At 47.7% G+C, this 27,789-nt stretch overlaps 2 protein-coding genes across 3 annotated transcripts; one reads left to right on the top strand and one right to left on the bottom strand.

Annotated features, from left to right (window-relative positions):
• The first annotated feature begins 183 nt into the window (after positions 1 to 183).
• On the top strand, positions 184 to 10,214 carry SNF8 (SNF8 subunit of ESCRT-II). 2 transcript variants are annotated; one of them, XM_038547604.1, is made up of 9 exons: positions 184 to 341; positions 687 to 737; positions 4,334 to 4,472; positions 6,106 to 6,210; positions 6,831 to 6,903; positions 7,854 to 7,995; positions 8,911 to 8,985; positions 9,350 to 9,394; positions 9,982 to 10,081. In XM_038547604.1, exons 1-8 carry the CDS (start codon positions 288 to 290, stop codon positions 9,362 to 9,364), a joined length of 654 nt encoding a protein of 217 aa, XP_038403532.1. In that variant the 5' UTR covers positions 184 to 287; the 3' UTR covers positions 9,365 to 9,394; positions 9,982 to 10,081. The 2 variants fall into 2 exon arrangements, with proteins under 2 accessions (XP_038403532.1, XP_038403531.1); XM_038547603.1 differs by lacking the exon at positions 9,350 to 9,394 and having other exon boundaries at positions 9,982 to 10,214.
• On the bottom strand, positions 10,201 to 27,789 carry UBE2Z (ubiquitin conjugating enzyme E2 Z). Its single transcript, XM_038547602.1, has 7 exons — positions 27,473 to 27,789; positions 25,439 to 25,511; positions 22,668 to 22,855; positions 20,176 to 20,287; positions 17,624 to 17,736; positions 16,252 to 16,342; positions 10,201 to 13,559 (listed from the first exon to the last, which is right to left on the bottom strand). Exons 1-7 carry the CDS (start codon positions 27,787 to 27,789, stop codon positions 13,389 to 13,391), a joined length of 1,065 nt encoding a protein of 354 aa, XP_038403530.1. The 3' UTR covers positions 10,201 to 13,388.

Below are 27,789 nucleotides of genomic sequence, written 5' to 3'. Positions count from 1 at the left end.
GCAGCCGCGCTAACACGCGAGGATGCGGGCGCCCACGTGGACGGGGAGCTCGCCGCAGACACAGAGCGGGCTTCGCGGGGCTTCGCGGGGCTTCGCGGGGCTTCTCCCGACCCGCCACCGGAGGAAGGCGGGGACCGCGCTGCCCCGCGGCAGGAAGTCGGCGCGCAGCTTCCGGCGCGCGGAGATGACGCGCGGCCCGCGCGCTTCCGCGTTGGGAGCCGGCGGCGGATCCCGGGACGCGGAGACCCGGGGTCCGGCAGCGGGGCGGCCCCCGGCCCAGGGCGGGGATGCATCGCCGCGGGGTGGGAGCTGGCGCCATCGCCAAGAAGAAGCTTGCCGAGGTGAGGGGCAGAAGGCCGACCCGAGAGACACGCAAAGTCTCGGAGCCGAGCTCTGTACCCTCAGATCGCCCCCCATCAGAATCTGACACAGGCTCCGCGGGTCCCGGGGAACTGAGCGTCTTCGGCTTCCGGTGGATTGCAGTGTCAGCATCCCCAGATCCCCCAGCGCTCTACTCCCGCGTTCCCCGATGGGACTACAGACGGGCCGTCTCTTTTAGATCCTCATCCCTCTCCCTAACAAAAACCATTTAAGAGAGACCCTCTTTTCATCCTTCATCCGAGGCAGTGCGAGTGGGAGCCCCCCAGCGCCCACTCTCACCTCACGCTGGTCTCTTTGTCTGACAGGCCAAGTATAAGGAGCGAGGAACTGTCTTGGCTGAGGACCAGCTGGCCCAGGTGAGTCGGTTGGAGGGCTCCAGGCAGGAAGGGAGACCCGACGAGGCTGGAGAGAACACCTTTCACGTAAACTAGATTGTTTGGATTGAACTAAGAAGAGGTATTTGGCACATCTCGATCTCTGGGCTGCTCAGATCTTTTACGGAACTTGCTAGTAACAGTGATAGCTCGCATCTTTGAGTCATTACATGCGTCCATCGCCCCAGGCACGCGTCCATTGTCTTTACATACACTGTCATGTTCATTCATCCTGATGGTCCTATCCGGAGGGAACTGTCGTCTTCCCGGTTTAGAATTGAGGACGTTCAAGGTGGTTTATCCAAGTTACATGAGTAGTAGGTGGTAGAGCTGTTTGATTTAGGTATTTGGGGGCTTTCACTTGAAGTGCCTAAGAATAACGTGAAAATACTGCTTACTCTGTGCCACCCGTCACTGTCACATCTAGGTGCTACCAGAAGGATGTGTCAGGGATGGGGTGCGGTGCCTGCAGTTTGCTTTTCTGTCCGTGTCCTGAGTTTACTCAGTTATTGTGAGTGGTAAAGAAGAGGAGGAAAGAGTTAAGCAAGGGAATCGATCCTTTACTAAGGAAAGATAGTAGACACAGTCTGTGCTATTCAAAAGCTCCCACTGGGGCGACTGGGTGGCTCAGCTGGTTAAGTGTCCAAGTCTTGGTTTCAGCTTAGGTTGTAATCTCCTCGCTCAGCAGGAGTCTGCTGGAGATTCTCTCCTGCCCGTGGCCCTCCCACTTGTGCACTCCCACTTTCTCTTTCTCCTTCTCTAAGAGTTAGTATTACTATTAAGTAAATATTTATTTACTTAAAAAAAAAAAAAAGAAACAAAAGCTCCCCCTCATGGGGGGGGAGATGACATACAGAAATCAACTGGAAATGATATAATTCATAATATGTAGCAAATGAGGAGACGCTGGGCCAGGAGTGGTTACCCATGGTGGGTAGAACACAGGTTTTGTTAATTCGGGAAAGAGGAAGAATACTACAAATAAGTCCGAAAAGCCCCAAACCATTTGTATTTAGCTTTGGAAAAAATCTGGTAGAGCCACCTCTCCCTTTGGGATTTTTTATTTGGAGTTGATTCCCAAGAAGGTCCATGACTGAAAGTCAACACAGTCAACTCAAGACCCCTAATTCATGCCAGCCAGCCTTTTTTCTCCTAGGTAGCCTTTCTCTTAGTAGCTGAAGATTTCTTTCTGAATGCTGCATTCCCTCATTTTTAAGTCAAAATGGAATCCTTTTTTTTTTTTTTAAAGATTTTATTTATTTATTCATGAGAGACACAGAGAGTCAGAGACACATGCAAAGGGAGAAGCAGGCTCCCTGCAGGGAACCTGATGTGGGACTCGATCCCAGGACTCCAGGATCGCACCCTGAGCCAAAGGCAGACGCTTAACCACTGAGCCACTCAGGTGTCCCAAGTCAAAATGGATTCTGTGGCGCACATTCCTTCTACTAAGTTTCTCTGGGAAAAAGAAAAAAAAAAAGTACCACATTAGATGTGCATTCTGGTTGTTAGATGCATCCTGACTTTCGAACAGGAACATGTAGGGGAAAAATGTGTTTTATTTTTTTATTTTTACTTACTTTTTTCCCTTACATGTTCCTGTTCGAAAGTCAGGATGCATATTATATATATATTTAAGATTTATTGGGATCCCTGGGTGGCGCAGCGGTTTGGCGCCTGCCTTTGGCCCAGGGCGCGATCCTGGAGACCCCGGATCGAATCCCACGTCGGGCTCCCGGTGCATGGAGCCTGCTTCTCTCTCTGCCTGTGTCTCTCTGCCTCTCTCTCTCTCTCTCTGTGTGGCTATCATAAAAAAAAAAAAAAAAAAAAATTATTGGGATCCCTGGGTGGCGCAGTGGTTTGGCGCCTGCCTTTGGCCCAGGGCGCGATCCTGGAGACCCGGGATCGAATCCCACATCGGGCTCCCGGTGCATGGAGCCTGCTTCTCCCTCTGCCTGTGTCTTTGCCTCTCTCTCTCTCTCTCTCTCTGTGACTATCATAAATTAAAAAAAAAAAAAAAAAGATTTATTTATTTGAGAGAGAGAGAAGGAGCAGGGGGAGGGGCAGAGAGAGAAGCAGACTCCCCATTGAGCAGGGAGCCCGATTTGGGGCTTCATCCCTGAATTCTGGGATCATGAAGTGAGCTGAAGGCAGACTCCTAACCAACTGAGCCACTGAGGTGCCTCTTTTATTTTTATTTTTAAAAGATTTTATTTTTTAAAGTTTTATTTATTTTAGAGAGTGAGACAAAGTGTGGGTGGGAAGGGGCAGAGGGAGGGGGAGAGACAAGGTGAGTGCAGAGCCTGAGGTGGGGCTTGATCTCAGGACATTGAGATCACTATCTGAGCTGAAACCAAGAGTGGGTGCTTTTTTTTTTTTTTTTTAATTTTTTTAATTTTTATTTATTTATGATAGTCACAGAGAGAGAGAGAGAGAGAGAGGCAGAGACACAGGCAGAGGGAGAAGCAGGCTCCATGCACCAGGAGCCCAACATGGGATTCGATCCCGGGTCTCCAGGATCGCCCCTGGGCCAAAGGCAGGCGCCAAACCGCTGCGCCACCCAGGGATCCCAAGAGTGGGTGCTTAACTGCATGCCACCCAAGCTTCCCAAAGATTTTATTTTTAGTTTTTTAAAGATTTGTTTATTTATTTGAGAGAGAATGTGTGTGTGTGTCTGTGTAAGCCAGGGGAGGGACAGAGGGAGAGGGCAAGCCGACTCCCCACTGAGCGCAGAGCCGGTTGCGGGGCTTGATGTCACAACCTTGAGATCATGACCTGAGCTGAAACCAAGAATAGGACACTTAACCTGTTGAGCCAGCCAGGTGCCCCCAAAGATTTTATTTTATTTATTTATTTATTTAAAGATTTTATTTTTATTCACGAGAGACATACAGAGAGAGGCAGAGGGAGAAGCAGACTCCCTGCAAGAAGCCCAATGCGGGACTCGATCCTGGATCTGGGGATCACGCCCTGAGCCGAAGGCAGACTCCCAACCACTGAGCCACCCAGGCATCCCTAAAGATTTTATTTTTAAGTAATCTTTACTCCCAACATGGGGCTCAAACTCAAGACTCCGAGATCAAGAGTTGCATGCTCTACCACCAACTGAACCAGCCAGGTGCCCCCAAAAATGTGTGTTTTAGAATTGAGGAAACATGGCATCCCAACCCAGCCAACAACGGAACCACGAAGGAAAGTTAGGGATAAAAAGAGAGGGAACAGTAGGGGTGCCTGGGTGCCTTGGTTGGGTGTCCGACTCTTGGTTTTGGCTCAGGCCATGAGCTCATCAGGCTCCCAGTTGGGCTCTGCACTCAGTGGAGAGTTTGCTTGAAGATCTCTCCCTTTGGCTCTCCCCCACGTTGTAGGAGCACGCAGGAGTGTTCTCACTCTCTCTCTCTCTCAAACTGATAAATAAATATTTAAAAAAACAAAACGGAACGAGAAATAGCCTAATGGTAGGCCTGGAGGAGATAGGTTGTTTCAGCCTTTTCCCTGCCAGTGGATTGGGATCTTATTTTTGCCATCTGATGATCCCTTGGTGGGGCTGCCCCGTAACCTCCTCCTGGTCCATCTTACAGATGTCGAAGCAGTTGGACATGTTCAAGACCAACCTGGAGGAATTTGCCAGCAAGCACAAGCAGGAGATCCGGAAGAATCCGGAGTTCCGAGTGCAGTTCCAGGACATGTGTGCCACCATTGGGGTGGATCCTCTGGCCTGTAAGGAGTTGTCCGCGGGGCTGTTGTGTTTTTCTAGGGTGCCTGAGGGACAGCAACTCATCTAGGTGTGACGACTGAGGTAGGGCATCTTCCAGAAGGCCCTCTGAGAAGGGCCTGCAGTGAGTGCCTAGCAGTTTGACAGGGACACTGGGGATGCCAGTGTGTAGGCTAGTGGCCAGCATACGTGACCCTCTCTTTAATTTTCTTTTTAAATTTTTTTATTTATTTATGATAGTCACAGAGAGAGAGAGTGAGAGGCAGAGACACAGGCAGAGGGAGAAGCAGGCTCCATGCACCGGGAGCCCGATGTGGGATTCGATCCCAGGTCTCCAGGATCGCGCCCTGGGCCAAAGGCAGGCGCCAAACCACTGCGCCACCCAGGGATCCCACGTGACCCTTTCTTGAGTGACCTACAGTAGAGTTTCTTCATAGCTATTTTTTTCCTTTATTAAAGATTTTATTTATTTATTCATGAGAGACACAGAGAGGGAGAGAGAGGCAGAGAGAGAAGCAGGCTCCATGCAAGGAGCCCGATGCAGGACTCGATCTCGGGTCTTCAGGATCATGCCCTGGGCCGAAGGCAGCGCTAAACCGCTGAGCCACCCGGGCTGCCCTATTTTTTCCCTTTATTAAAAAGATATTTAATTTTTTTTTTTTTTAGATTTTATTTATTAGAGAGAGCATGAATGGAGGGGAGGGGCAGGGGCAGAAGCAGACCCCCCCCAAGAGCCCGATGTGGGGCCCGACCCCAGGACCCTGGGATCATGACTGGAGCAGAAGGCAGATGCCCAACCAAGTGAGCCACCCAGACACCCCAAGATATTTTTAATGAAAGCAGCATGTAATCATGGGGTCAGTCAACAAAGGAGAAAAAGAGAAAGTACAAGACATTTGACTCTCTCCCATAGTTGCAGAAATAACTATTAACAGTGTAAGATAATCTTTCTGGACACCCTCATCATATTTATAAACTTTTTTTTTTAACATGTCCGATTATGCTATAATAACTACATTCTAACCTGTATTGTTTTTTACTTGATAAACTGTTCTCTTTAATGGATTTTTGAATGCCAGGTCTGCATATTCTTCCTCTCAGCCTTGTTAGACCGTATGTCCCATTATATTTCACTGTATAATTCAGGAAAGGAAAATTCATTTTTATAGTATTTTGAGCCAGAATGAGCCAAATAGAAATGCCTTTTACATTACCCTTGGGCAGCCCGGGTGGCTCAGGAGTTTAGCGCCGCCTTCAGCCCAGGGTGTGATCCTGGAGACCCAGGATCGAGTCCCACATTGGGCTCCCTGCATGAAGCCTGCTTCTCCCTCTGCCTGTGTCTCTGCCTCTCTCTCTCTCTCTCTCTCTCTCTCATGAATTAAAAAAAAAAAAAAAAAAAAAAAAAAAACCAAAAAAAAAAAAATTAGATTACCCACCCTTTATAGCCATCCAAGCCTGCTTCCTAGGAGGAATTTCCAAGAGTTCAACCATCTTGAGGATCCTGAGTAGTAAATGGTGCACAAGGGCTTGGTTAGGCAGGGAAGACTTCCCATAGGATAGATGTTTTAATCTAGCTTTGAAAGATAAGAAACCATAAAAACTAATATATAACTTAGCTTTTGTTTTTCTGTCTTTCAGCTGGAAAAGGATTTTGGTCTGAGATGCTAGGCGTGGGAGATTTCTATTACGAGCTGGGTGTCCAGATTATCGAAGTGTGCCTGGCTCTGAAGCACCGGAATGGAGGTGAGGCTGGCTAAGTCCTGCAGATGAGGCTTTGAACTTCTCAAAGGGAGAAACCCTTGAAAGGTGATCTTGTCCATCCTGTGATCTGCAGGCTGATAAGATCTGGAGAAGCTGTTAGGTCTACAGAAGCACCTTAGCGGCTTCATGTGGTTCAATCTCTGGCAGGTCTCCATAGCCAGGTGTGAATGGAGTTACTTGAATGATTGTCTCTATTCTCTAGAGATCTTCACTCAGGACGGTCTTAGCTCCTGGTTATTACAGAAAATAATAGAGAAGAAATAGACCTTTTCCCCTGATACACTATGCATCTGGGTTATGATTTTATCATTAGGTCTGTCCTGCAGCTCCAAGGTGGAGTGATGCCACATTTCTATGCCCCCCCAAAACGTGACCTAAAAATCGTCATCCAGCGGTGTCATCTTAATAAGCACTATGTTGAAGTTAAGAATGAAAAAAAAAAAAACAGTTACAAATCATTGGCTGTAAACAGATACAGCCTCAATGTTAAGGGAGTGTTTATAGTTTTCCAGAGATGATGCTGCCTCTGTTTTTATAATTTTGTTTTGTTTGGCTTAGCCATAAAGGTAATCCTCCATCTGCCTTCCTCCCCGCTCCTGTAGGTCTGATAACTCTGGAGGAGCTACATCAACAGGTGTTAAAAGGAAGGGGCAAATTCGCACAGGACGTCAGCCAGTAGGTCTTGCCTCCCAATCCCTGGAGTATAGAAAGGTCTTTAAAAATCAGATGGACGTCTTCTCCTTACTGCTCACGTGTCTAGGCTACTTTAGGAATGATTTTTATTCTTTATCATCAGAAAACATATTTTTTAGAAAACTGAAAATACAGAGAGATAAAGAACAAAAAACCACCCATTATTTCTCAACTAAGAGATTACAGCTGTTAACATTTTGGTGTATTTTCTTCTGAGCATTTTTTTTTCATGTGTATTACTATTTTGTAACATACTTGGGGCTTAATCTTGAGATTATCTTAGGTTGGAGACTAGCACACGTGCTGAGGAAGGCTGGGGAACAGTTGGGCTCAGAAGGTGGGGTGTTAGTTGATCTGGTTCACCAGCTTCTCTGTGTGACCTCAATTTGAGAAAAGGTGGAAAAAAAAAAAAAGAGAAAAGGCTGTCAGTATGTGAGCTGGGTATATGGTCTACACATTTTGTGGACTTTCTTTTTCCCTAATTTGAGTTGTTAACCGGACCTGACTGGGCCTGACTTTCCAAATGGCAGTAATCAGCTGGGTTGCCCTCTGTAAAATGGAGAAACCTTTTCTTTCTTTTTTTTTTTTTTTTGAGAAACCTTTTCTGTTTTGCCACTGTTCATGCAGCTCCCTTTGTCTCCTGCGTTCAGCTCATTCATTCACATTTCCTGATGGGCTCCCATGGGCATATTTTTGACCTCTGTTCGGGGTTAGCGTGGTTTGCTGAGCGGAGAGCCCCATACCTGTACTTTCTCCCTTGCTTGTCCAAGCACTGCCTGGTGCCCCCTGGCCCCACCTTCTTACGGACGGCACTGACTGTTACGCAGCCTTTTAGTCTTCTGTCAGGGTGTCCTGGCTGGGGCAGAGCCGAGACTGCAGGGTGGCTAGGTGTGGTCTGCCAGAGGTCCTGAAGCCGCTTTTCCTCACTTCAGAGATGACCTGATCAGAGCCATCAAGAAGCTGAAGGCGCTTGGTACTGGCTTTGGCATCATCCCCGTGGGTGGCACCTACCTCATTCAGTCTGTTCCAGCTGAGCTCAACATGGATCACACAGTGGTGCTGCAGCTGGCGGAGGTACTGGTGTGCCTTTCTGGCCGGGGGTGGGGCGACAGTCAGGATTGTCGTGAGGAGGGACTTCGGAAGCAGCTCTGACCTCCTCCCCGTCGAACAGGTCTTCTGCTGAGCCTGTCTAGGTGACGCACTACTCAGAGCTGTGCTTGTTTAGAAGACATTTATTGAGCAGCTACAGTGCAGAGCACCGGGCCAGGCTGTGGGGGTAGAACGAGGGGCACCAGAAATCCTGCTCTCAGGGAGCTTACAGTCTAGTGGAGGAGACAGAGATGCAGACAGTGAGCTGTATTTTCTTGGGTAGACAGATTAATTGAGGTCTTACTACTACTTTATGAATGGATTCTTCAAAACAGTGTTTAATCTGGTTTGGCATTCCCATTCCGTAAGTATACCCCACCCCACCCCCACCCCGAGTCTGTTCCTGGATTTAGGGAAGACATGTTAAGTTTTCCTAATTCTCTATAATGTAGAACAAAACTAAGCAAGGAGCTTCTCTTCTTGGGGAATGGGTAAGGTGAGGCAGGGAACTGTCGCCATTTCTTCTGGTCAGTTAATTATCTTGAACTTTTACCATACGTGAAGTTTTCTGAGAAAGTCTAATATTTTAATACCAGGGACCCTACTTTTTAAAACTGAACCCCACTGAGGTCAAAATAGGTTTGGGGGTCATTTATCCACTCCTACAGGACCTCCATTTTCATAAATCACTCTTCCCCCAACCTGTCACCCTGAAAGTTGCTTCTCTTGCTCCCTTTGCTGAGACTCCTAAACATTTTGTCTGTGCTCTCTTAGGCTTCACCCATGGGCAGTTCTCCCCCCCCCCCCCCCCCCCCGATCTGGGTAAATCAGGTATTGTTGGGCAGATGCTGGGTTCTTAGGAAAATCTGTCAGCTGACTCCCTGTTCCTCTTTCCTTCAGAAAAACGGCTACGTGACTGTCAGTGACATCAAAGCCAGTCTTAAATGGGAGACCGAGCGAGCCCGGCAAGTGCTGGTATGTGAATTTTGGAGTGGCCCAGAAGAGATGGGCCCCAGATGGGTGGATAGATAGCACATCAGCAGAAACTGCAGCCTTGCTGTGCTGGCCCCTTGCCTTGAAAGCTGCGGTCACCACTCAGAAGCAACCCCCGCATCCCTCTGAAGGTGGCACTCAGGGGCAGACTTCTCACTCTGCTGTAGGCCAGTCACCAATACCTGCTGTCTCCTCCGACCTGTAGAGCCCGGTCAGAGGGTTCATATGGTTCATATTGGAAGTAACACTGTTAATACAGAGTGAAGGAACTGTTACCTACTTAATTACATATCCATAAGTATATACTATTATACTGTATTATATAGTTAGCGTTTTATATATACAGGTTTCTTGGAACTAATGAAAGGCTGGTGTGAAGAAGGAGTAGCAGGCAAGTGTAACCCTGGCTTTTAATACCTTCTTTTTTATCCAGGCAATTAAACTACAGACTTCTTCTAGAAAGCGGGGTAACACAAACATCTGTTTAATGCTATTGGGCACAACCAGCCCATCTTGAGCCTAATTCCAGCTGTAGGAATTTTGAGTCCATTCTAAAGTAATACAGTCCTTCCATTAACTTCTCCATGAAGGTTTACCCGCAAGTTAACTGAAGTTAACCAAACAGAACCGTAATTAGAACAGTGGTCTCCTATTTTGCTTCAGGCAAAAGGGATCAAGGATTTGCTTAGGGCCATAGGGTGGACCTTTCCGTAGCTCTCCATTCTTTCTACAACGTCCCACTCTACTTGTCTTTACCCTCTTTCCCAGCAGCACAGATTGATTGGTGGCATTTTTCACATCACAGGCAAAGGTCAGGGTCAAACAGAACCAGGGATTCCAGGATAGTTGTGTAAATAAATATGTGAAGGCACTCACGTAGATTCAGTGTGAAAACCCCACTGAAGCCAGAATAGCAGTTTGGGGGTCATTTATCCACCCTACAGGAACTCCATTTTCATAAATGACTCTTCCCTCCAGGAACACCTGCTGAAGGAAGGGCTGGCCTGGCTGGACCTGCAGGCCCCAGGGGAGGCCCACTACTGGCTGCCAGCTCTCTTCACTGACCTCTACTCCCAGGAGATTACGGCTGAGGAGGCCAGAGAAGCCCTCCCTTGACTCTGGGAGTGTGGAATGGGCCCCAGCAGCAGGCAGGGGGAGGAGGAGCTGCTGCTGAATAAAACCTGAATAACTTTGTTATTTTTTTTTTTAAAGAAAGTTCCAAGTTTTTTCTTCCCTCAATACTCTTCACCCATAATTTTATTTTAAAGTGCCTTCACGTTGCATCTTTACTGGAGAAAACTTCATTTATCCAGTAAGGATAACCTGAGTAACAGAGTACAGCAAGCACGTATGAAATGACCTGCGTGGGTCATCTGCAAGTTCATGGTAGAGCTGCGTCTAGAATGAAGGCAGTCTGTTTCCTGGCTAGACAGTTTCGTCTCTGTAGCCCTGGGACTTAAGTTATAGCCCATTAATTCAAACCTTGTCCTTATAAAAAGGTTTATCTCAGACAAGCAGACCCTAAAGGACCAGTAAGAGCCACTCGCTCAGTCCTTCTGGCTTGCTCTAGACCTTCTGGGTTCTGATGGACCTGGCTGAGTGTGAAGGAAACAGGTGTTAGAAACAACGGAACCTAGGACCATCAACCAACAGCGGCCACAAGACATCGAGTTTCATCTTTGCTTTCCCTCCTGTGCTGATCACCAGGTTCCTCTAGCCTTAGTGGTGGGAAGGGCATCATTTACTGAACAGCTACCCTGTGCCATTTTATGAACACCTAATCCCCTCACAGCCACTCTCAGAGGCTCAGTAAGGTCTCCTTACATCTCAGGCGAGGAACTGACATAATCATTCCCCAGGGCCACCAGCTTACAAAGCAAAGCTAAGAGCCAGAGCCCATGTTCACTGGTGCCAGGGCCCTTACGTGCCTGTATCGTGGCTTCACATGGCCTAGGCTGGCAGGACACTCTACACATGGTCAGCCAAGAGGACAAGCCTCTGTGCCAGGCAGCAAAAATTCTTGAGCAACTAGGGAAGGGAGTGATGGATGAGCTAGCTGTATGAAGCTGTCTCCATCCTCTGAGTCCTGAATTCCTAAGGGCTGCTTTAGTGCCAGAAATCTGAAAACCCAGTTCACTGTGGATTACCCAGAACCTAAGACACCCTTTCCTTACCCAGAGCAACAATCTACATCTGCTGGTCTTCCTAGGACACGCTCACTTCCCAGTCTCTGCAGAAGGATCCCTTTGGAAGCAACTGAGGCCAAGATGGCACTCCTGTCCTTGACTGCCAGAGGTGGTCTCAAAAGAGGCTCTTCTACTTCTGGTTGGTGGGGAACTCGTCACCAGCAGCCCTGCTTCCACCCACGTCATGTAACTAGTTTTCAGCTTCTAGACAAAGCATTGAGCACTTTCTCTGACAAGTTTGACTTGGGTGAGAGGTGTGGTTGTTGAGAGGATCCCATTCTCCCTTTACACAAACCCTCCCACACCCATAGGCGCTTCCTCCTTCTGCCAAAACAAACTTTATTGCACCAAAAAGAAAAAAAAAAAAAAACTTCATTTATGTACAGTCAGATATAAAGACATCTCTTGACTCCTGTGCATATATTTCCTCAACTCAAGATTAGGGCATAAAAGTCAGGCTGGTGTGCCAGACATGCTCTGCCCACGGCAGGGCCAAGGAGAGGATTGTCACTTGAAAGTGGGAACACTTAAATGGATGACAGACGACCACTGGACCAACAGACCAAGGGCATTCTTCTAAGCCCTGTACGAGCTCTGGGAGTGGAAGAGGGAAATTGGAAGCAGGGTCCCTTTCTGAAATCTCCCTATTAAGAGACCCAGTTTTAAGTATCCGAGATAAACTTCCGCTCCCCAAGCCCACTTCCTGTCCAGTTTCTTTGCTTCCTGCCCTCCCAAGTAGAACATTTTCCTCTGCGTTCAACCCGTCCCAAGCTCCCCCAGGGAAGTCCCCCGGCCCCTGGGCAGAGGGCTCCCCAGCAGCAGGCAGGGCAGGTATGGTTATCCTCTCCCTTACACGTGGCTGGATACTGACCGAGGCCCTGCGTCACATGGATCACCAACACCCCACTGGGAGCCATAACAGTAAGAATCTGGAAAGTATGGGGGAGAACACACCAAAAAGGGGAAGGCTGGATTTCCTTGGTGCCCAGTACAATGGGGCGCCTAAAGCACATTTTTCTGAGCCAGCCCACTAAAGGACCACTGCAGCTAGATACAGAGAAGCAACACAGCCAGGCGAATGCCCATGGGAGCCGGTGACAGAGCAGCAGGGGGGGTGGGGGAAGGAAGGGAGGCAGGAAGAGCCCAGAGTCCCAGCCCCAGTCCCTCTGCCCTTGGCGACCCTTGCTCCCCACGCGTTCCTGGGCACTGAAGTGAAGGGGGGGGGGGGGCACTGGAGGCTGGGGTAAAAATACACAAGGACAGCCAAACAGAACACAACAGGGCTAGCGTTGGTCTCCCCACTGCACCCCGCCCCCAGGGGAACCCCCTCATCGTGGCTAGGATTTACGAAAATCTGAGACTATTCTACATAGTGGCTCTCATTCCCCACACACAGCGGCTGGCTGTGTTGGGAACTTTTCAAATCAGTGATTGCGGGAACAAAATCAGCTTCTCGTGCTGCCTGTGCAGGCTTTACCAAGACCTCGGTTCAGTCCTGGTCACATTTACCTTCTGTCTTAAATCTGGAAATGGGCGAGGGAATGGGGGGTGGGGGGCAGAGGAGAAAGGTGCTCAGGTGCTAGGTAAAGCTTACTGATCAGCAGCCTAGACTCCACCACTGTTCCTTCTCTTTGGTCTGTCTAGAACAGTGACTATAAATTAGGAAAAACAAAATTATGCTGGCCCATGGGAAGTAAGGGCAGAGGAGGCAGGGAGAAAAAAGGGCATCGGGAAGCCCTGCTTCAAGACTGCAGACAGACAACCACCCAGACTGCTTAAGTGTCACAGACAGCCCCCCACCCAGAGCTCCCTTCCAGATATCCCCATAAAGCATTCGGGCACACTCCCTCCTGGACTTCCGGCTTCTATCCCCCACCTGTCCCTAAGGAGCTGGCCCTGTGCAGAGGTGTGTCGGTTGTTTTGTTTTTGCCAGAGGCCCTCGCCCTGGAGGTGCTCCTGCATAGGTACCGTGGCCCCTGCTACGGGATGAACAGCCCTGGGGGCTGGAGAGCCGGGGAGGTCAGAGCGGAAGAGCCTCCCCACTCCTGCGCCCTGGGATCCGAGCTGGCTTGGTTCTTGCCATCTTGCGGGATGACGTCACGTTTGGAGGGAGATACACAGTGCCTCTCCGTCCCTGGGGTGGGGGGGAGGGACTTGGCTGGGACTCTTGAGTGGGGGGAGGGGAGAGGGGAGCAGGGTCTAAACCCTCAGGCTCCCATGCAGGTCTGTCTCTGTCCCAGACGAACTGCTATCAGAGTCCATTTCGGCGTTCTCATTATGGAGCCTCTCCAGCACTTTCTGACGAATCAGTCCCAGACGCATCAAGAGGGACTGGTAGTCAAAGTGGCCACGCTTCTCTCCGAAAGGGTCCTGTGGGGGAAAGGAGACAAGCGGGATGGAAGATTCTCATCTGGGCAGCTCATCCTAGACAGTGCAGCTTTGGGCCCGTGCTGGACTCGCTCAACTTCCCAGGCACGAGACTAGAAGAGGCTATGGCATTACAGTCCCTGACCGCAGATCGCATACCCTCTGACGAGGAATATTATGGCACGTTTACCACCCCAGATAGATCTGGCTTGGGCCAACATTAAAATGTGCTGGTGTTCCCTGAAAGTGAGCCAATGTGGAGAAGGGGGTCACGGGGAAGACGACATAGGTAAGAAACAGAAATTCAAGACCAGAACTATAATCATTAAGTATGTCTGTGTTTTCAATTAACTTCCTAAAAGACATACAAGGGAAATATTATTCTGCTTTCCCTCTATCCAAAAGGGTAATTTGTCTTTCCAACATCATGGGCGGGTCTAGTACTCAGGAGTTCTGACTTTCAGAACTAGATAAGCACCCATACACTCTTTCAGAGAGATCAGTCACTACCATCCTGTCAGGTTTCTAGGCATCGCTCCAGGGCCACCCAGCCTTGATCCTAGTCCTTGTTATTCTAGATCAAAGATTTCCAGACATTTTGTAGTAAAGGGTTAACTGTTCTGAAAGTCTCAAAAACAACTAGGGTTGGAGTAGAGGAGATAAACAAAAGAACTTAAAATGCTGTAGAGAATATGGCAACAAAAGTAGCACGTGGCAGGGTTTAGACAAGTGGAGACATCTTTCCTTGAGAGTCACAAAAAGGTACACCATTTTTCCCTCTCACATTCTGCTTCTTCCACATTTAACTATTTCCACACTTCTGCCCACATATCACCCTCATGATTAGGGACCAGTGTACACAAGTCATAGTCATTGTGATTACAGCCCACACTTTTCACTTCCAAAAGTTACACTCCCCAAAGGCTGAACTCCAAACTTACTTTTTCAAATCTTCCTTTCTTCATCCTTGGCTCCATTTCTACCCACGTCCCTCCTCCCCAGATGCTGCTCGCTCTTCCCTTTCCTTCTCTGATCATGAGTTATTTTTCCTCCACAGAGTGAATATTGGGAAATGCTTTTGAATAGCAGGAATGAGAATTCCTGATGGGGAACGAACCATGGCAGGCATCACATATGATATACTCTGCAAAAGGGGTCAGGAGCAAGTTAACCCTGAAAGGGCCTTGCTCTTTGAGGTTTTGTTTTGTTTTTATTTTTTATTTATTTATTTTTTTAAATTTTATTTATTTATGATAGTTGGAGAGAGAGAGAGAGGCAGAGACACAGGCAGAGGGAGAAGCAGGCTCCATGCAGGGAACCCGACGTGGGATTCGATCCCGGGTTTCCAAGATCGTGCCCTGGGCCAAAGGCAGGCGCCAAACCGCTGCACCACCCAGGGATCCCTTGTCTTGTTTTTAAAGATTTTATTTATTCATGAGAGGCAGAGAGAGAGAGAGAGAGAGAGGTAGAGACACAGGCAGAGGGAGAAGCAGGCTCCATGCAGGGAGCCTGATGTGGGACTCGATCCCGGATCCCAGGATCATGCCCTGAGCCAAAGGCAGATGCTCAACTGCTGAGCCACCCAGGCATCCCATGTTTTGTTTTTTTAAAGTCATCTCTACATGCAACGTGGGGCTCAAACTTCCAACCCCAAGATCAACAGTCACATGCCCTTCTGACAGAGCCAGCCAGGCGCCCTTGCCCTTTGAGTTTTCATGTGGCAGATGGGTGGGGAAGTCCTTGAAGGAAGGACAGGGAAACTACTATTTCTAAGCAGCAGCTGAGGACAGAACACATTTACTGCTACTGCAGTAAATGCTGCTGGGGGAGCCTGGGTGGGCAAAGCATCTCAGCAAGAAATGGAGAGAACCTCAAGAGGCCTCAGTCACTCATCCAAGTCCATACAATTCTAAGCAAGACCATGAGTAAATGAGCCAAAAAAACATAAGAACTAGTCCTTAGGGACAGGAGGAGTCTCACTCTCTTAACAACCACATTTTTTTATATTTGAGCCCATTTACAATTTGGTTTAATAAGAATCTCCTCTTATTTTTTTAAATAGGTTCCAGGCCCAAGGTGGGACTCAGACTCACAACCCTGAGATCAAGAGTCAAATGCTCTAGTGACTGAGCCAGCCAGGCTCCCCCCAAGAATCCCTTTATTATTATTATTATTTTTTAGAATCTCCTCTTTAAAACAAGCATCAATCCTGTATTCCTATTGGAAGTGGATACACATTTCTCCGGTTGAGGCAGAGAGTAAACAACCACTTACTGTCATTTGTAACAGCAATCTTTCAACATATAACACCACATACCCAGTGTTTTCCTGGGCCTTGTTCTCCGAGTACCCTTCTGAGCTAGGGACAGAACTCCAGTAGAGAACTCACCATTATAATCACTAAGATTCAGAGAGGGCTGAATGTTCTTGGTTTGAAAAGACTACTAAGAAGGGCAGGCCTTCTGAGCTACAAAGGATGGTTCAGACTCTACTTATGAACATCTAGTTTATGCCAAGACAGAAGCAACTCCACAAGAATGAGACACATTTGTCTCCTCTCTGGGCTATAGAGACTCAGATGAACCAAGATCCCTTTGGCTCTGAATTCTCTTAAGAGATGCAGAGGCTATCCTTGTGGGGGATTTTACATGGTCTGCTGCAGAGCCTTTGGCCTTAGTGGCAGGGGCTGCATTACCTGCATAGTCTGGCCTTGAAGGTGTAGGCGATCTTTGCAGGCCACCTCATAGAAGTCGTAATACTCCAGAAAGGACTTCTCCATCACGCCTCTGGAGAACAAGCAGAGAAGCTGAAGTTAGAGACACAGTGTGCACGGGATCATCCCTTTACCATCTAACTTACTGCCAAATCAAATAGAGCTCCCAAGCCCGGATGTGATATCCTACAAAGACCTTTCTTTCTTTTCTTTAAAGATTTATTTATTTTAGAGAGAGAGGGAGCAAAACAAGGAGGGGCAGAAGGAGAATCTCAAGTAGACTCTATGCTCAGTGTGAAACTCAACATGGGGCTTGATCTCATGACCTGAGCTAAAACCAAGAGTTGGACACTTAACCGACTGGGTCACCCAGGTACACCCCTCACAAAGATCTTTCAATGGAAAATGGAAAAAGGAATAGATGATGACCGAAGGTGATTTCTCGTATTCCTTAGGTATTATTAAAGGAGGATAACCGGGATGCCTGGGTGGCTCAGCGGTTGAACACCTGCCTTCTGCCCAAGGCGTGATCCTGGAGTCCCGGGATCGAGTCCCAGATCAGGCTCCTTGAGTGAAGCCTGCTTCTCCCTCTGTGTCTCTGTCTCATGAAATAAATAAACAAACACACAAACAAACAAACAAGGATAACCATTAATACTGACCATTTAAATCCCAACTTCACAACTTGTGACTCTATCTCATTTGTTTTTCATAGGCCATCACTAATCCCAAACCTTACTCAAAATTCTTCCAAAAGGTTGTTTTGATAACTGTGACTTTGTTCATCTACTTTGAACAGTTACAAATAAACTCAAACACTGAGAAATAGATTTGTTGTGAAGGGCTCTACACCTCATTTGGCTGTAGAACAGTAAGGATCTTCAACAGGTCCAGGCGCTCATCAAATTGGAGTCTCCCTAAGGGTGTGGACTATGTCTTTTCCATTAGGCTTGGCACTCTCCTAGAATCAAACAGCTCTCTGAATTTCCAAGTGACCCTCAGCCACCACTCTTTATTTATTATTATTTTTAAAGATTTTATTTATTTATTCATAGACACAGAGAGGGGCAGAGACACAGACAGAGGGAGAAGCAGGCTCCACACAGGGAGCCCGATGTGGGACTCGATCCCGGGTCTCCAGGATCACACCCCAGGCTGTAGGCGGCGACAAACCGCTGCGCCACCGGGGCTGCCCGCCACCACTCTTTAAAAAAGCATGAACCACACAGCTTTCGTTTTCTGATCTCTGGTGCCCAACAGTGGATTTTGACTCAAAGGTTCTCAATGGTATGAACCAGCTAAATCTTCAACAGTAATACCCAGTGCCAAGTGGGTGCTCTTGGCACACACATACCGTAAGGGCTCAGGGCAGGGACACTTTCCTTCCATCATGTCACAGACCGCCACTCTGATGGTCTCATGCCGGATACATTCATTGTAATTTTTGCTGTCTCCTGGATGTCTCTCCTGTAATGTAAAGGACATTGGGTGTCCAAAACAAAATTTAGGCAAAGAAAAAGTAAATAGGAGGAGGCTTCAGGATTAATATGGTGTATGTGACCCAAGCAAACAAGGGTACCTTTCCAACTATATGGCAGATCCATGAAGATCCAACTCAAGTTTTTTTGTTTTTTTTTGTTTTTCCCAACTCAGTTTTTATTTTTGAGATCATCAACCTCCCCCCATGCATGCCAATACCCATCCTCTGTTAGAGGTCACTTAACCTGTAAGCAGCCAACTAGACACATCAAATTTTCCTAAGGCTGAAATGAGAGGCCTCCGAAGTAAAGATTCTATGGGAAAGAACCCAATGTTAAGAATGGTGGTGGGACAAAAACATAAACATGTCAATAGGAGTCTCAGTAAAAAACCCTATAAATATCTGGATGCTTCCCAGCCAACTCCCTTTTATTCTGCAGGGTTCCATCATTACTCAAATCAACTACTATGACTCTATTGGAAGTAAAACTTGAAGTTTCCAAAAGAAGACTCCAACGCTGAGAAAGCCATTATGAATGTGTGGGTATAAATGGAAGGGGGTACAGTCTTCCAATCTCTTAACTCCTCCTTTACTCTTCAATGCTCCTCCTCATCACCAACCCAGCAACCAGAACCTTGGGCCCTGACTGAAATACATCATGAGCAGGAAAGAGATAACATACCCTCAGTTTACCACCATGGTTTCCAAAATGCACCACAGCGAGATCACAGGGGTGCTGGGGATTTAAACTTTTTGAGGAAAACCACAGTATTCACCACCTGTCAAACACTGTGAGAACCACTAACTTGAGCTCAGTGGGTCAGTTCTGACATTAGACTGCATGATATTCCTTTCAATGACACATTATCTTTGTGAAGCTGGACTGTCAATCACTACTCTGGTAAATAGCAAGCAGCATACATAAACAGTAGGGAAGAGTAATGAGGGTGGTGGATCCAATTGGATTCCAAGATCTTCAAAGTTGTGTGGTATCCAACAAGTGTACCCTTCCTGTCATTAAACCATTTTAGTTATTTAAGAAAGAAGTTGTCTGGACCTAACTGCTTTTTTTTTTTAATAAATTAATTTTTTATTGGTGTTCAATTTACCAACATACAGAATAACACCCAGTGCTCATCCTGTCAAGTGTCCCCCTCAGTGCCCGTCACCCACTCACCCCCACTCCCCGCCCTCCTCCCCTTGGACCTAACTGCTTAATAAACAGAACAGCCAGGCACTTCCGTCTGCCTGGGGAGCTGTGAAAAAGCCACCTAGACACCAGGGGCTGTGAACCAATAATGTTTGGGAGTACTAAGAATCAATGTCCCATCTCTTAAATTCCCAAAGGAAAGACCCTAAAATCAGCTCTTTGGTTAGCAAATGAGTTCCTTTTCCATTTCTACCTAATCCTAAAATCAAATACACTATTTGTTTGGAAAGGTGGTTTTGGGAATAACTTTTGTTGTTCATACTTAAAGGGTATTCCCTGCTGTTCCGGTCGATAAATGAACCAGGAATGGCATCATTATTTCAAATAGTGCGAAAATTAAACTGTTTTAACCACCTAGACAGAATTATCATCTTTGGGGATGATCACTGGAATTCTTTCCCAAGTAATCTTGGCAGGCATTTTGAAAGGATGGAAGAACTCTGGGCTCCTAGGCCAATATTGGGTTCTACCATGATCTATGTATCTTTGTGAAAGTGAACTAACCTCTCCATGTCACCATCACCTCATCTGAAAATGGGGATAACATTTACCCCAACAGTAATCTCCACACCCAGCATGGGGTTTCAACTCCCAACCCTGAGATCAAGAGATGCAGGCTCTTCCAGCTGAGCCTGCCAGCTGCCCCTACCTCAAATTAGTGTAAAGCTTAAATGGAATATTATATATTCCACACACACATACACACACACATATAGTTATCATATATAAAAATTTGACAGCGGCTGGCATATAGCACACCCCTGGAAAATGCAACTCTCCTCTCCCTTCTCTTTGGCAGCGTTGACTAAAATATTCTTCCCCTAGCTGATGACTAGCTCCTTTGGCTCTTCAGAACTTTGTAAACACCTAGCTGAGCAGTAGTCACTACAGGGAGTACCTTAAAGGGATACTGGAGGATGGACATATACAAAACCCACCAGTTGCAACAGCCCCCAAAGCAGGCTTAGAATTAGTGTCCAGATGACTCTACTGATTCCCACCTTGTAGATAACACAAGTCAAATGGAAATAACTGGACATTGTTATTGTAACTTACAAGGAAAAAAAATCATTTTTAAGGAACACACACCAACTCCTTTTTTCTCCTATGGTGACATTAAACAAACAAGCAAGCAAACAAATGGGACCTTTAAGCAGACCTCTCAGATCTCTTCAAACCCCATCTTCTACTCCCCAGCTGGCCCCTCTGGCCTTACCTGCTCAAAGCCAGGTTCATTGTGATAGGGGTTCTCAGTCATTAGGGATTGGATGGAGATGAGCACAGAAGAGATGCTCTGGGCTGGGCTCCAGGCGGGGCCAGTCCACGTACTGCAAAACAGCAGAGGGAGGGAAGAGGGTGAGGCCGAGAGTGATGGTGGAGGCCACCACAGAAAGACTAGTGCACCAGCACCCTGGGCCCTGGCAGCACCCGCTCAGTAAGTCAGTGAGTCAACGTTTCTCTTTCACTATTAATGCTCTGGAATTTCCCAGCCTGTCTCTCACCCTCATTGACCAGAAATCAGTCAACTGCCTAATCCTCTTATCAAGTGGGACAAAAGGAAAGAGGGTAAAGCAAGCAAGAAAACTTTGAAGGGATTTTCATTGGGCCTAGGAAAGAAACAGTAGCCAGGGAAGGTTCTATTCATCAAAATGGAATAAATAAGGTAAGAAAACACCAAAGGCAATCTAAGTGTTAAGCTCTGTGGATCTTGGAGCTGGCTTATTTAGGGGTGGTGAAGGGGTGAGGGGAGAGAAGCTCAGCACAGAGGCACGGAGGGGGTGGTGCATAGGGGGGTGGCCTGAAGGCACCTGGTCAGGGGCAGTGGGTGGGGTTTGATGACCAGGGTCCTGCTCTGTAGCCAGCCCCTGAAGAATGTCAGGCTCTCTGAAGACCATGGAACTCTGCCAGAGGACAGGGAGGGGAGTTAGGGGCACTTCTAGACTGCGAAGGGTCTGAAATAACATATGGAAACCATCCTGAATAAAAGAGAAGCACCAAAATTGCTCCTCTCTTCCATATACCTGATCGAGTACTAGGCAGAGGGAGGGCAGCTTGGACATTCATGACATTTCTTTTTAGCTCAATTAACTGAAGAGGAGGCACCTGATCTGGAAGTGGAACACAACCTAAGCTATGACTGGCTTGCTCAAGTTAACTGGCCCATTCCCTCTTCCTATTAACTCGAGGAAAGCCCAGTTAAGTAGTGTGGCACAGCAAGCTCATCATCACCATCACCACCTTCACCACCAAGGCTTGCTCTTCAGAACCTCTCAGCCTGCTCCCCTCAGCTCTGCTCCTCCAGGAACGCCAGGTCCTGTGCTAAGACTCCACATACTCCGGGAGTCAAGCCAACAATGTAAATTTTCATTACATTTCTTTTGTCAGGCAGCCCCAATCTTTTTTTCTAAGTAGGAAGGAAAGGACTGAGGCTGATGGAAGAGTCAACTAGGAACACATGGGAATTTTCTATCCTGTGAGTTCTTGTGGTTAATGTTCAATTTCAGGGTAGCTTATTTTCCACCCAAAACACTTCTGCTACTCCTACCCCGCCGTCTTACTTTCCCTGGTTCTACTGTGAGCTGATGTTTGCTCAAAATCGTTTTATACTGGCCCAATGGAGAACCTAGTACAAAAACGCTATCACAAACAAATGTCATGTAGAAACAACAAGTGAATATCCTCACCACTGTGGGCTATGTCTACCACTATCCTACCAGATAAAAACCCTAACAACATAAAGGACCGCTTTAAGGACAACCTCCTTTGAAGGACTTCCTCACTGCCACCACCACAGAACATGTCCCTGGGTCTGAGAGATTAAAAATATAAATAAATAAAATAACTCCTGTCTCCAGTTTGGGTCAGCTGCCTTTCCCCACACACACCTGGAAATATGCTGGACAGGAAAGAAAAAGGTATCACCAGTTCTGGCAACTCTCCCAACTTCAACCTGCACTTGTCCTCTGCCCCAGGGAAACTCAGACCACACAAACACCGCCAATCCAGAAGACACTGTTTCCATTCTGAATTTTTAGCCCCCAAAGGCAGTTAAAAGGGAGCGAGTGAGAACCGCATGAAGCAAAATCTCAGTAGCACCCAGAAACAAAATGTACTTGAAACTTGGATTTCTTATCTGATATGATTTCCAACCTTAGACGTTTTTCATTCAGTTGTTAAAATATCATGATCATCTTCATCACCACCGCCGCCTCCAAAGCCACTCATTGAGAGACTCAGAAACAAGACACCCACAATCTTAAATGGCACAGATCTGCAGCCTTTCTCAACCTGTTCAGGAGAGAATGAAGCCCTGATGCCCTAAGGGAGTGGTTCTCAAGCTGAAGTATGCGCCAGAAATCACCGGGAGAGCTTGTAAAACACAGATTGCTAAGCCCTCCCCTAGAGTTTCTGATACAGTACGTCTAGGGTGGACCCTCAGAATCTGTAGGGCTACAAGCTCTCCAAGTGCTGTTGCTGGTCAGGGAGAACCACTTCACTAAGGCATCCATTGTAGGTCATACATGAACTTCTCTCTTTTGCACTTAGAATGATACTAATCACGTACCATCCTGGGGAAAATTGAGGAAACAGTCACTCCAATCATTTTCTGGGTTCTGTGGTTCAGATGAGGAACCCCGGTTGATAAAGGCTGGCCTAGAGTAATTATTTGCTAACAACCAACTTGGCCACTTAGAAGTCTCCTCTTACCCTAGAATACTCAAGCAGACTTTCCCATTGCGGTAGAAGTTGGGGTTAAACCTCACTGTGTTATTGCCCGTTGTCATCAGTTTGACCCGAGGTGGGTGGATGGGATAGTCGGGCGGACACCGAAACACGAACAGGAAGAAACCCCCTTCATAAGGAGTGTCAAATGGGCCTGTGATCAATGCATGAATCTGCAAAATAAAACCCCATCTCAAAATTGTGAGGTGATGTCCCATCCCAACCCCTCCTGGCTTCCACTTGCTACCCACACCAGCAGCAGGACCTTCATCTAGTATATCATTCCATATCCTCACCATGCGGAATGAACAGCCTGTACTCACTCATACTAATAAATATGTTTGGAATTTTAAGAAATCCCATTACGGTGGAGTGGCATCTTACTCAGTGGTTAACGTCTAAAGTTAGAGCCCAAGATGAAAACTGAATGTAGTCAAAAATCACCCTGAATGTCCCTTAAAACTCCCTGTGACAGCATAGGTTTTTTTTTTTTTTTTTTAAGACTTCCCTGATCAGTGTTACATGTAACAAATATACATGGAACACCACTGCACCAACTAAAATATGCAACTGTAAAATATTATCCTAGCCCGTTTAGTTTTAAGAATCTAATATATACTTTTACTGAGCATGTCTGTTTGGATTTGCCTAGGTTAATCATGTGTCTGAGGCAACCCCACCCTCCATTTAGGAGGCACAAAGGGGAGTAAGATGAACGGAAAAGAGCAAAGGGATTGGCGGCCACAGTGCCAGTTTACAGTGCAGAGCTGAGGGTTGTGATGGAGGCCTAGGGTCTCTGTTGCCTCCACAAAGAAGCAAGCCTACTGTGGGAGGATGTAGCTCAGGCAGCAGTCAGCTGTGTCAAAGATACCAAAAAAAAAAACAAAAAACAAAAAACGGGGAAAACTCAGGGTCCATTTGGAGCCCTTAGACCATCACCAGAAATCTTCCCAACACTGTTGGTTAACTTAAAAAGAAAAAAAATCGGCAGCACTTAGAACACTCAACTTTTGTCCTCCAACCAGGATCACTGAACAAGCTTTCCCCTCCTGAAAGGAAGAGAACTTGAACTGACCCCGTTATATTTCTTCTCCTACAAAGGCTGCTAGCCACTTAAGTCTGCTCAGAATTTAAGCAGCAAGACGAAAAAGGACCAGCAATCCAATGCTTCAGTCCCTACTCTGCCCTTGGTGGCACCCAGGAATATCTTTCAGCCCTCAGGCATTTGGAATAGCAAGCTCAAATGGCATCAACAGGACATCAATTCTGGGACCCTAGGGACTAGCATATTAACACTGATACTTGACTGGACAAGATGTCCCAGGAAAAATATTTCTAACCACAAAAAAAAAAAAAAAAAAAAGAAAAAAATCAATTTAAGGGAAACTTATTCAAAACAAAATACACATATCTACACTACAAAGTCAGAACTTTTACCGTAAGAAATCTGAAACCATGGAAGAGTTTTCATTTAAACAATATTAGATTTAGGAAATCTTGATTTCTTCCCAACATTAGTTTAAGTGAAAAATTCACTTCTGAGGGTAGAGCGCTCAATGACAGAGAGGCCTAGGCATCTATGCCAGGGGAATTTCAGCCTTCTCTGTGTTTGTGTATGGAGGACAAGACAAGAATGGTCTTTGGAGTAGAAAGGACATTCAAAAGCAACCAGTTGGGCAGCCCCGGTGGCGCAGCGGTTTGGCGCCGCCTGCAGTCCGGGGCGTGATCCTGGAGACCTGGGATCGAGTCCCTCATCAGGCTCCCTGCATGGAGCCCACTTCTCCCTTTGCCTGTGTCTCTGCCTGTCTCTCTCTCTCTGAATGAATAAATAAATAAATAAATCTTTAAAACAAAACAAACAAACAAAAAAAGCAACCAGTTAGGGATGCCTGGGTGGCTCAGTGGTTGAGCCTCTGCCTTTGGCTCGGGACATGATCCTGGGGTTCTGGGATTGAGTCCCACATCGGGCTCCCTGTACGGAGCCTGCTTCTCCCTCCGCCTATGTCTCTGCCTCTCTCTCTCTGTGTCTCTCATGAATAAATAAATAAAATCTTAAAACAAAACAAAAAAACCCCACAAAAACAACCAGTTAGGGGATCCCTGAGTGGCTCAGTGGTTTAGCGCCTGCCTTTGGCCCAGGGCGTGATCCTGGGGACCTGGGATCGGGTCCCACGTCGGGCTCCCTGCATGGAGCCTGCTTCTCCCTCTGCCTGTGTTTCTGCCTCTCTCTCTCACTCTCTGTGTCTCTCATGAATAAGTAAAAAAAAAAAAAAAAAGTTAAGAAAAAAAACCCCAAAACAACCAGTTAGGACAAGAAGTCTGAACAAGGTCCTTTGAGTATAAACTCTATTCACTCAGGTTTGCCTCATGCCCAACCTTCTCTGCATCAGACTTAGAGCACCATACTTGAGTCCAGAGTGACAGGGTAGGGGAAGAATTGAGTAGAAAAATGAATAAGATGACTATATAACCTAACATCCCAAGTGGAGCATTTTTGAGAGTGAATGAGTGGCCCTAATAATAGTTAATCTGGGACAAGAGGCATAAACAGGGATTTTCCAAGCCAACCAGACCTACTGGCACCTGAATAAAAGACACCTGTTCAAGGCTCTGCTCCACCTCACTGTGTGACCTTGGGCAAGCCACTTACTCTCTTGGGATCTTAATTTATTCATTTACGTAATCAGAAATGTGAGCTGAATAATCTTTCTGGACCCAATTTCCCAATAGTCCCCAACCCCCTCCAAGTTACATACCTTAGTCATGTCAACAGTATCTGGTACAACGAACATTCCTGGAGGAGGCTCCTTATAAATGGACATGATATCCCTGTATAACATCAAGAGGAGGTAGGGAAGGGAGTGAGGGAGAGAGAGGAAAAAAGGGGAATCCCTTGAGCAGGACAGTTGTTACACCTCAATGAGGCCAGGGCTTGAGAAAGTGGTGCTTGGTACCACAAACGTCTGCACTGTCTTGTTGGCTGAGAAATCTCAGCTGAGTACTTGTCAGGCAAGCAGAGAGCAAATTACTATCAAAAGGGCATTGTTTCCTCAGGAGGAGGGGGGAAAAATCAGAGATCCCAGTGGCATCAGATGTCACCCTGGAAAAGCCACATCCCATTTACTCTCTTCCTCCCACAGGGCAATTCATTCACTCCCCACCTCCGAGATTCCCAGGTACTACAACTGAATGCTAAATGAAGACTGTTCAGTAACTGGGAAGACATAATCAACTCCACTAAAAAAATGAATCCCATAAACCATACAGTGAGCCATTATTGGTCAGAGGAATACACAAAGCAAGTGAGCTAGCAAAAAGCAATAATGGTCTTCTTGCCCAAAACACCGACAGTGTAGAGATCGCTTCAGACTGGAGAAGGTACCCTCCGCAATTGCTGAGAGTCCCACATCTGAAAAATGACATGTAGTGGCTACCACAGAATCCATCAGTTGTGAGTTAGGGTCTAAAGGACATTCTAGGTGGGAAAAGACTCGGCAGGGCACATAGGGACATAAACTGCAAACAAGTGGGAGAGCAGAAGAAAGAAGTATTGGCAGAACTCAAAGGTAGAAATAAGGATTGGCAGACTGAAGTGGATGGAGAACAGGAGTAGAAGGGAGTGCTGAGGTTCTGAAGTTAGAGGTGGTGACCCTGATGGAGCTGGCATCTGTGTCAGGCACTGGGCCAGGTACTTTACACACAATGTGCTGCTTAATTTTTATTACAACCTTGAAAGGTAGGTAGAGACATCTGAAGGGACTTGCAGCGTGTGTGTGTGTGTGTGTGTGGGTGAGATCACCTAGTTGAGGATGGCTGCAATGAGGGGGGGCAGGAATGAGGAGAGGCAGAGACTGGTCATCAGGAAACAGGTTTCAGGCTGAATAGCGGCTCAAAAGCATTACTCTTTTCCTATGCAGTTAAGTACTACGCTAAGCATTTTTGCAGAAACATTATCTATTAAATGATAGGATCTAAGATCAGTCACCCAAGAAATAAGCACAGAAAGGACTTGGGTCTTTGTTCCTGTATTTGAATTAGGTATATTTGCTACAGAAAACTAAACCAGATGAGCGAGAGGAAAAAAATACAAGAAAGTCTTGAGTGGGATAATACAAGCCAGAGTGAGGCTGGGTGGGGGAAAAAGCCTGCATTGCTGGAACAGGTGTGAGAGTGGATAGCTTTGGGGTTCTGGAGAAGTGGTTCAAGGGGAGATTGCGGGTATGTAAGGGAAGCGATCCAGATTTGGGGAGACGGCTTGCGGAGATGGGGAATCAAAAGAAACGTTGGCCTCGACTCTGAAGCCACGGAAGGCAAGCTCTCTCTCTACGTGTGTTACAAACGGGGCTCGGGAGGAGACGACGCGGGGAGGGGGGGCCAATGGGTGGGGCCTCCGGGCAGCATCTAGCAAGGCTGGAGTGGGGAAGGGGGGAAGAGAGGCGGCGCGGAAGGCGGGAGGGGGTGTTGCTGAAGCGCGAAAGGGTCGGGTTTCGGGCGGGAGGTGTGGGGGAGGGTGTCCGGCACGGAGACGGGAGGGCTCCCGGGAGGTAGCCGAGGGGCGGGGTCGGACCTGGGCAAGCGAGGAGGGGTTTGGTGCGTGTGGAGCTGCGGGCGGGGGGGAGAGGGGACTTGGATCGCGACGCTTTGGGCTGGCAAGACGTGGGCCTTGGAGCTGGGCCGCCGCGAGGGAGGCGCGAGGCAGCGGGCGAGGTGGGGGGTGTAGTGGGAAAAGGGGGGGCGGGGAAGGTCGAGCCCCGGAGCTCGGGGCTGGGGGAGGAAAAACCCCGGCTCACCGCTTGATCCGAAGTAGACACTGCGGCGCGGTTCGTTCGCCGTCCCAGTCGGAGCTGAGTGTGGGGTCCCAGTGGCTAAGCAGCGCGGCCCCGTGGGCAGCGGCCGAGGGCGGGAGCCCGGGCAGCGGAGCCAGGCCGCTCCCCGGCCCCCCGGCCCCGCCCGCCGCCGCCGCCGCCGCCCACACATCCGGCAGGAAAGGCGGCCCGAACCCGCTGCCGCTAACGCCAACAACACCGGCGACGCCGCTCGCCCCGGGGCCCGCCGCCCCGGCGCCCGCCGTCGCCGTCGCCGCCTCCTCAGTTGGACTCTCCGCCAT

This window comes from Canis lupus, chromosome 9 (assembly GCF_011100685.1).
Source record: "Canis lupus familiaris isolate Mischka breed German Shepherd chromosome 9, alternate assembly UU_Cfam_GSD_1.0, whole genome shotgun sequence".
Classification (NCBI taxonomy): Eukaryota; Metazoa; Chordata; class Mammalia; order Carnivora; family Canidae; genus Canis; species Canis lupus.
Note: the sequence above shows the minus strand (reverse complement) of the source record. Positions and strands in the feature narration are given on the sequence as shown.

Coding starts and splice junctions, on each gene's coding strand:
- SNF8 (XM_038547603.1), top strand. CDS start 288: ATGCATCGCCGCGGGGTGGGAGCTGGCGCCATCGCCAAGAAGAAGCTT. Junction 738..4,333: donor CTGAGGACCAGCTGGCCCAG/GTGAGTCGGTTG, acceptor TCCATCTTACAG/ATGTCGAAGCAGTTGGACAT. Junction 8,986..9,981: donor AGCGAGCCCGGCAAGTGCTG/GTATGTGAATTT, acceptor TCTTCCCTCCAG/GAACACCTGCTGAAGGAAGG.
- UBE2Z (XM_038547602.1), bottom strand. CDS start 27,789: ATGGCGGAGAGTCCAACTGAGGAGGCGGCGACGGCGACGGCGGGCGCC. Junction 25,512..27,472: donor TGTCTACTTCGGATCAAGCG/GTGAGCCGGGGT, acceptor GATGTTATACAG/GGATATCATGTCCATTTATA. Junction 22,856..25,438: donor ATACTGTTGACATGACTAAG/GTATGTAACTTG, acceptor TTTATTTTGCAG/ATTCATGCATTGATCACAGG.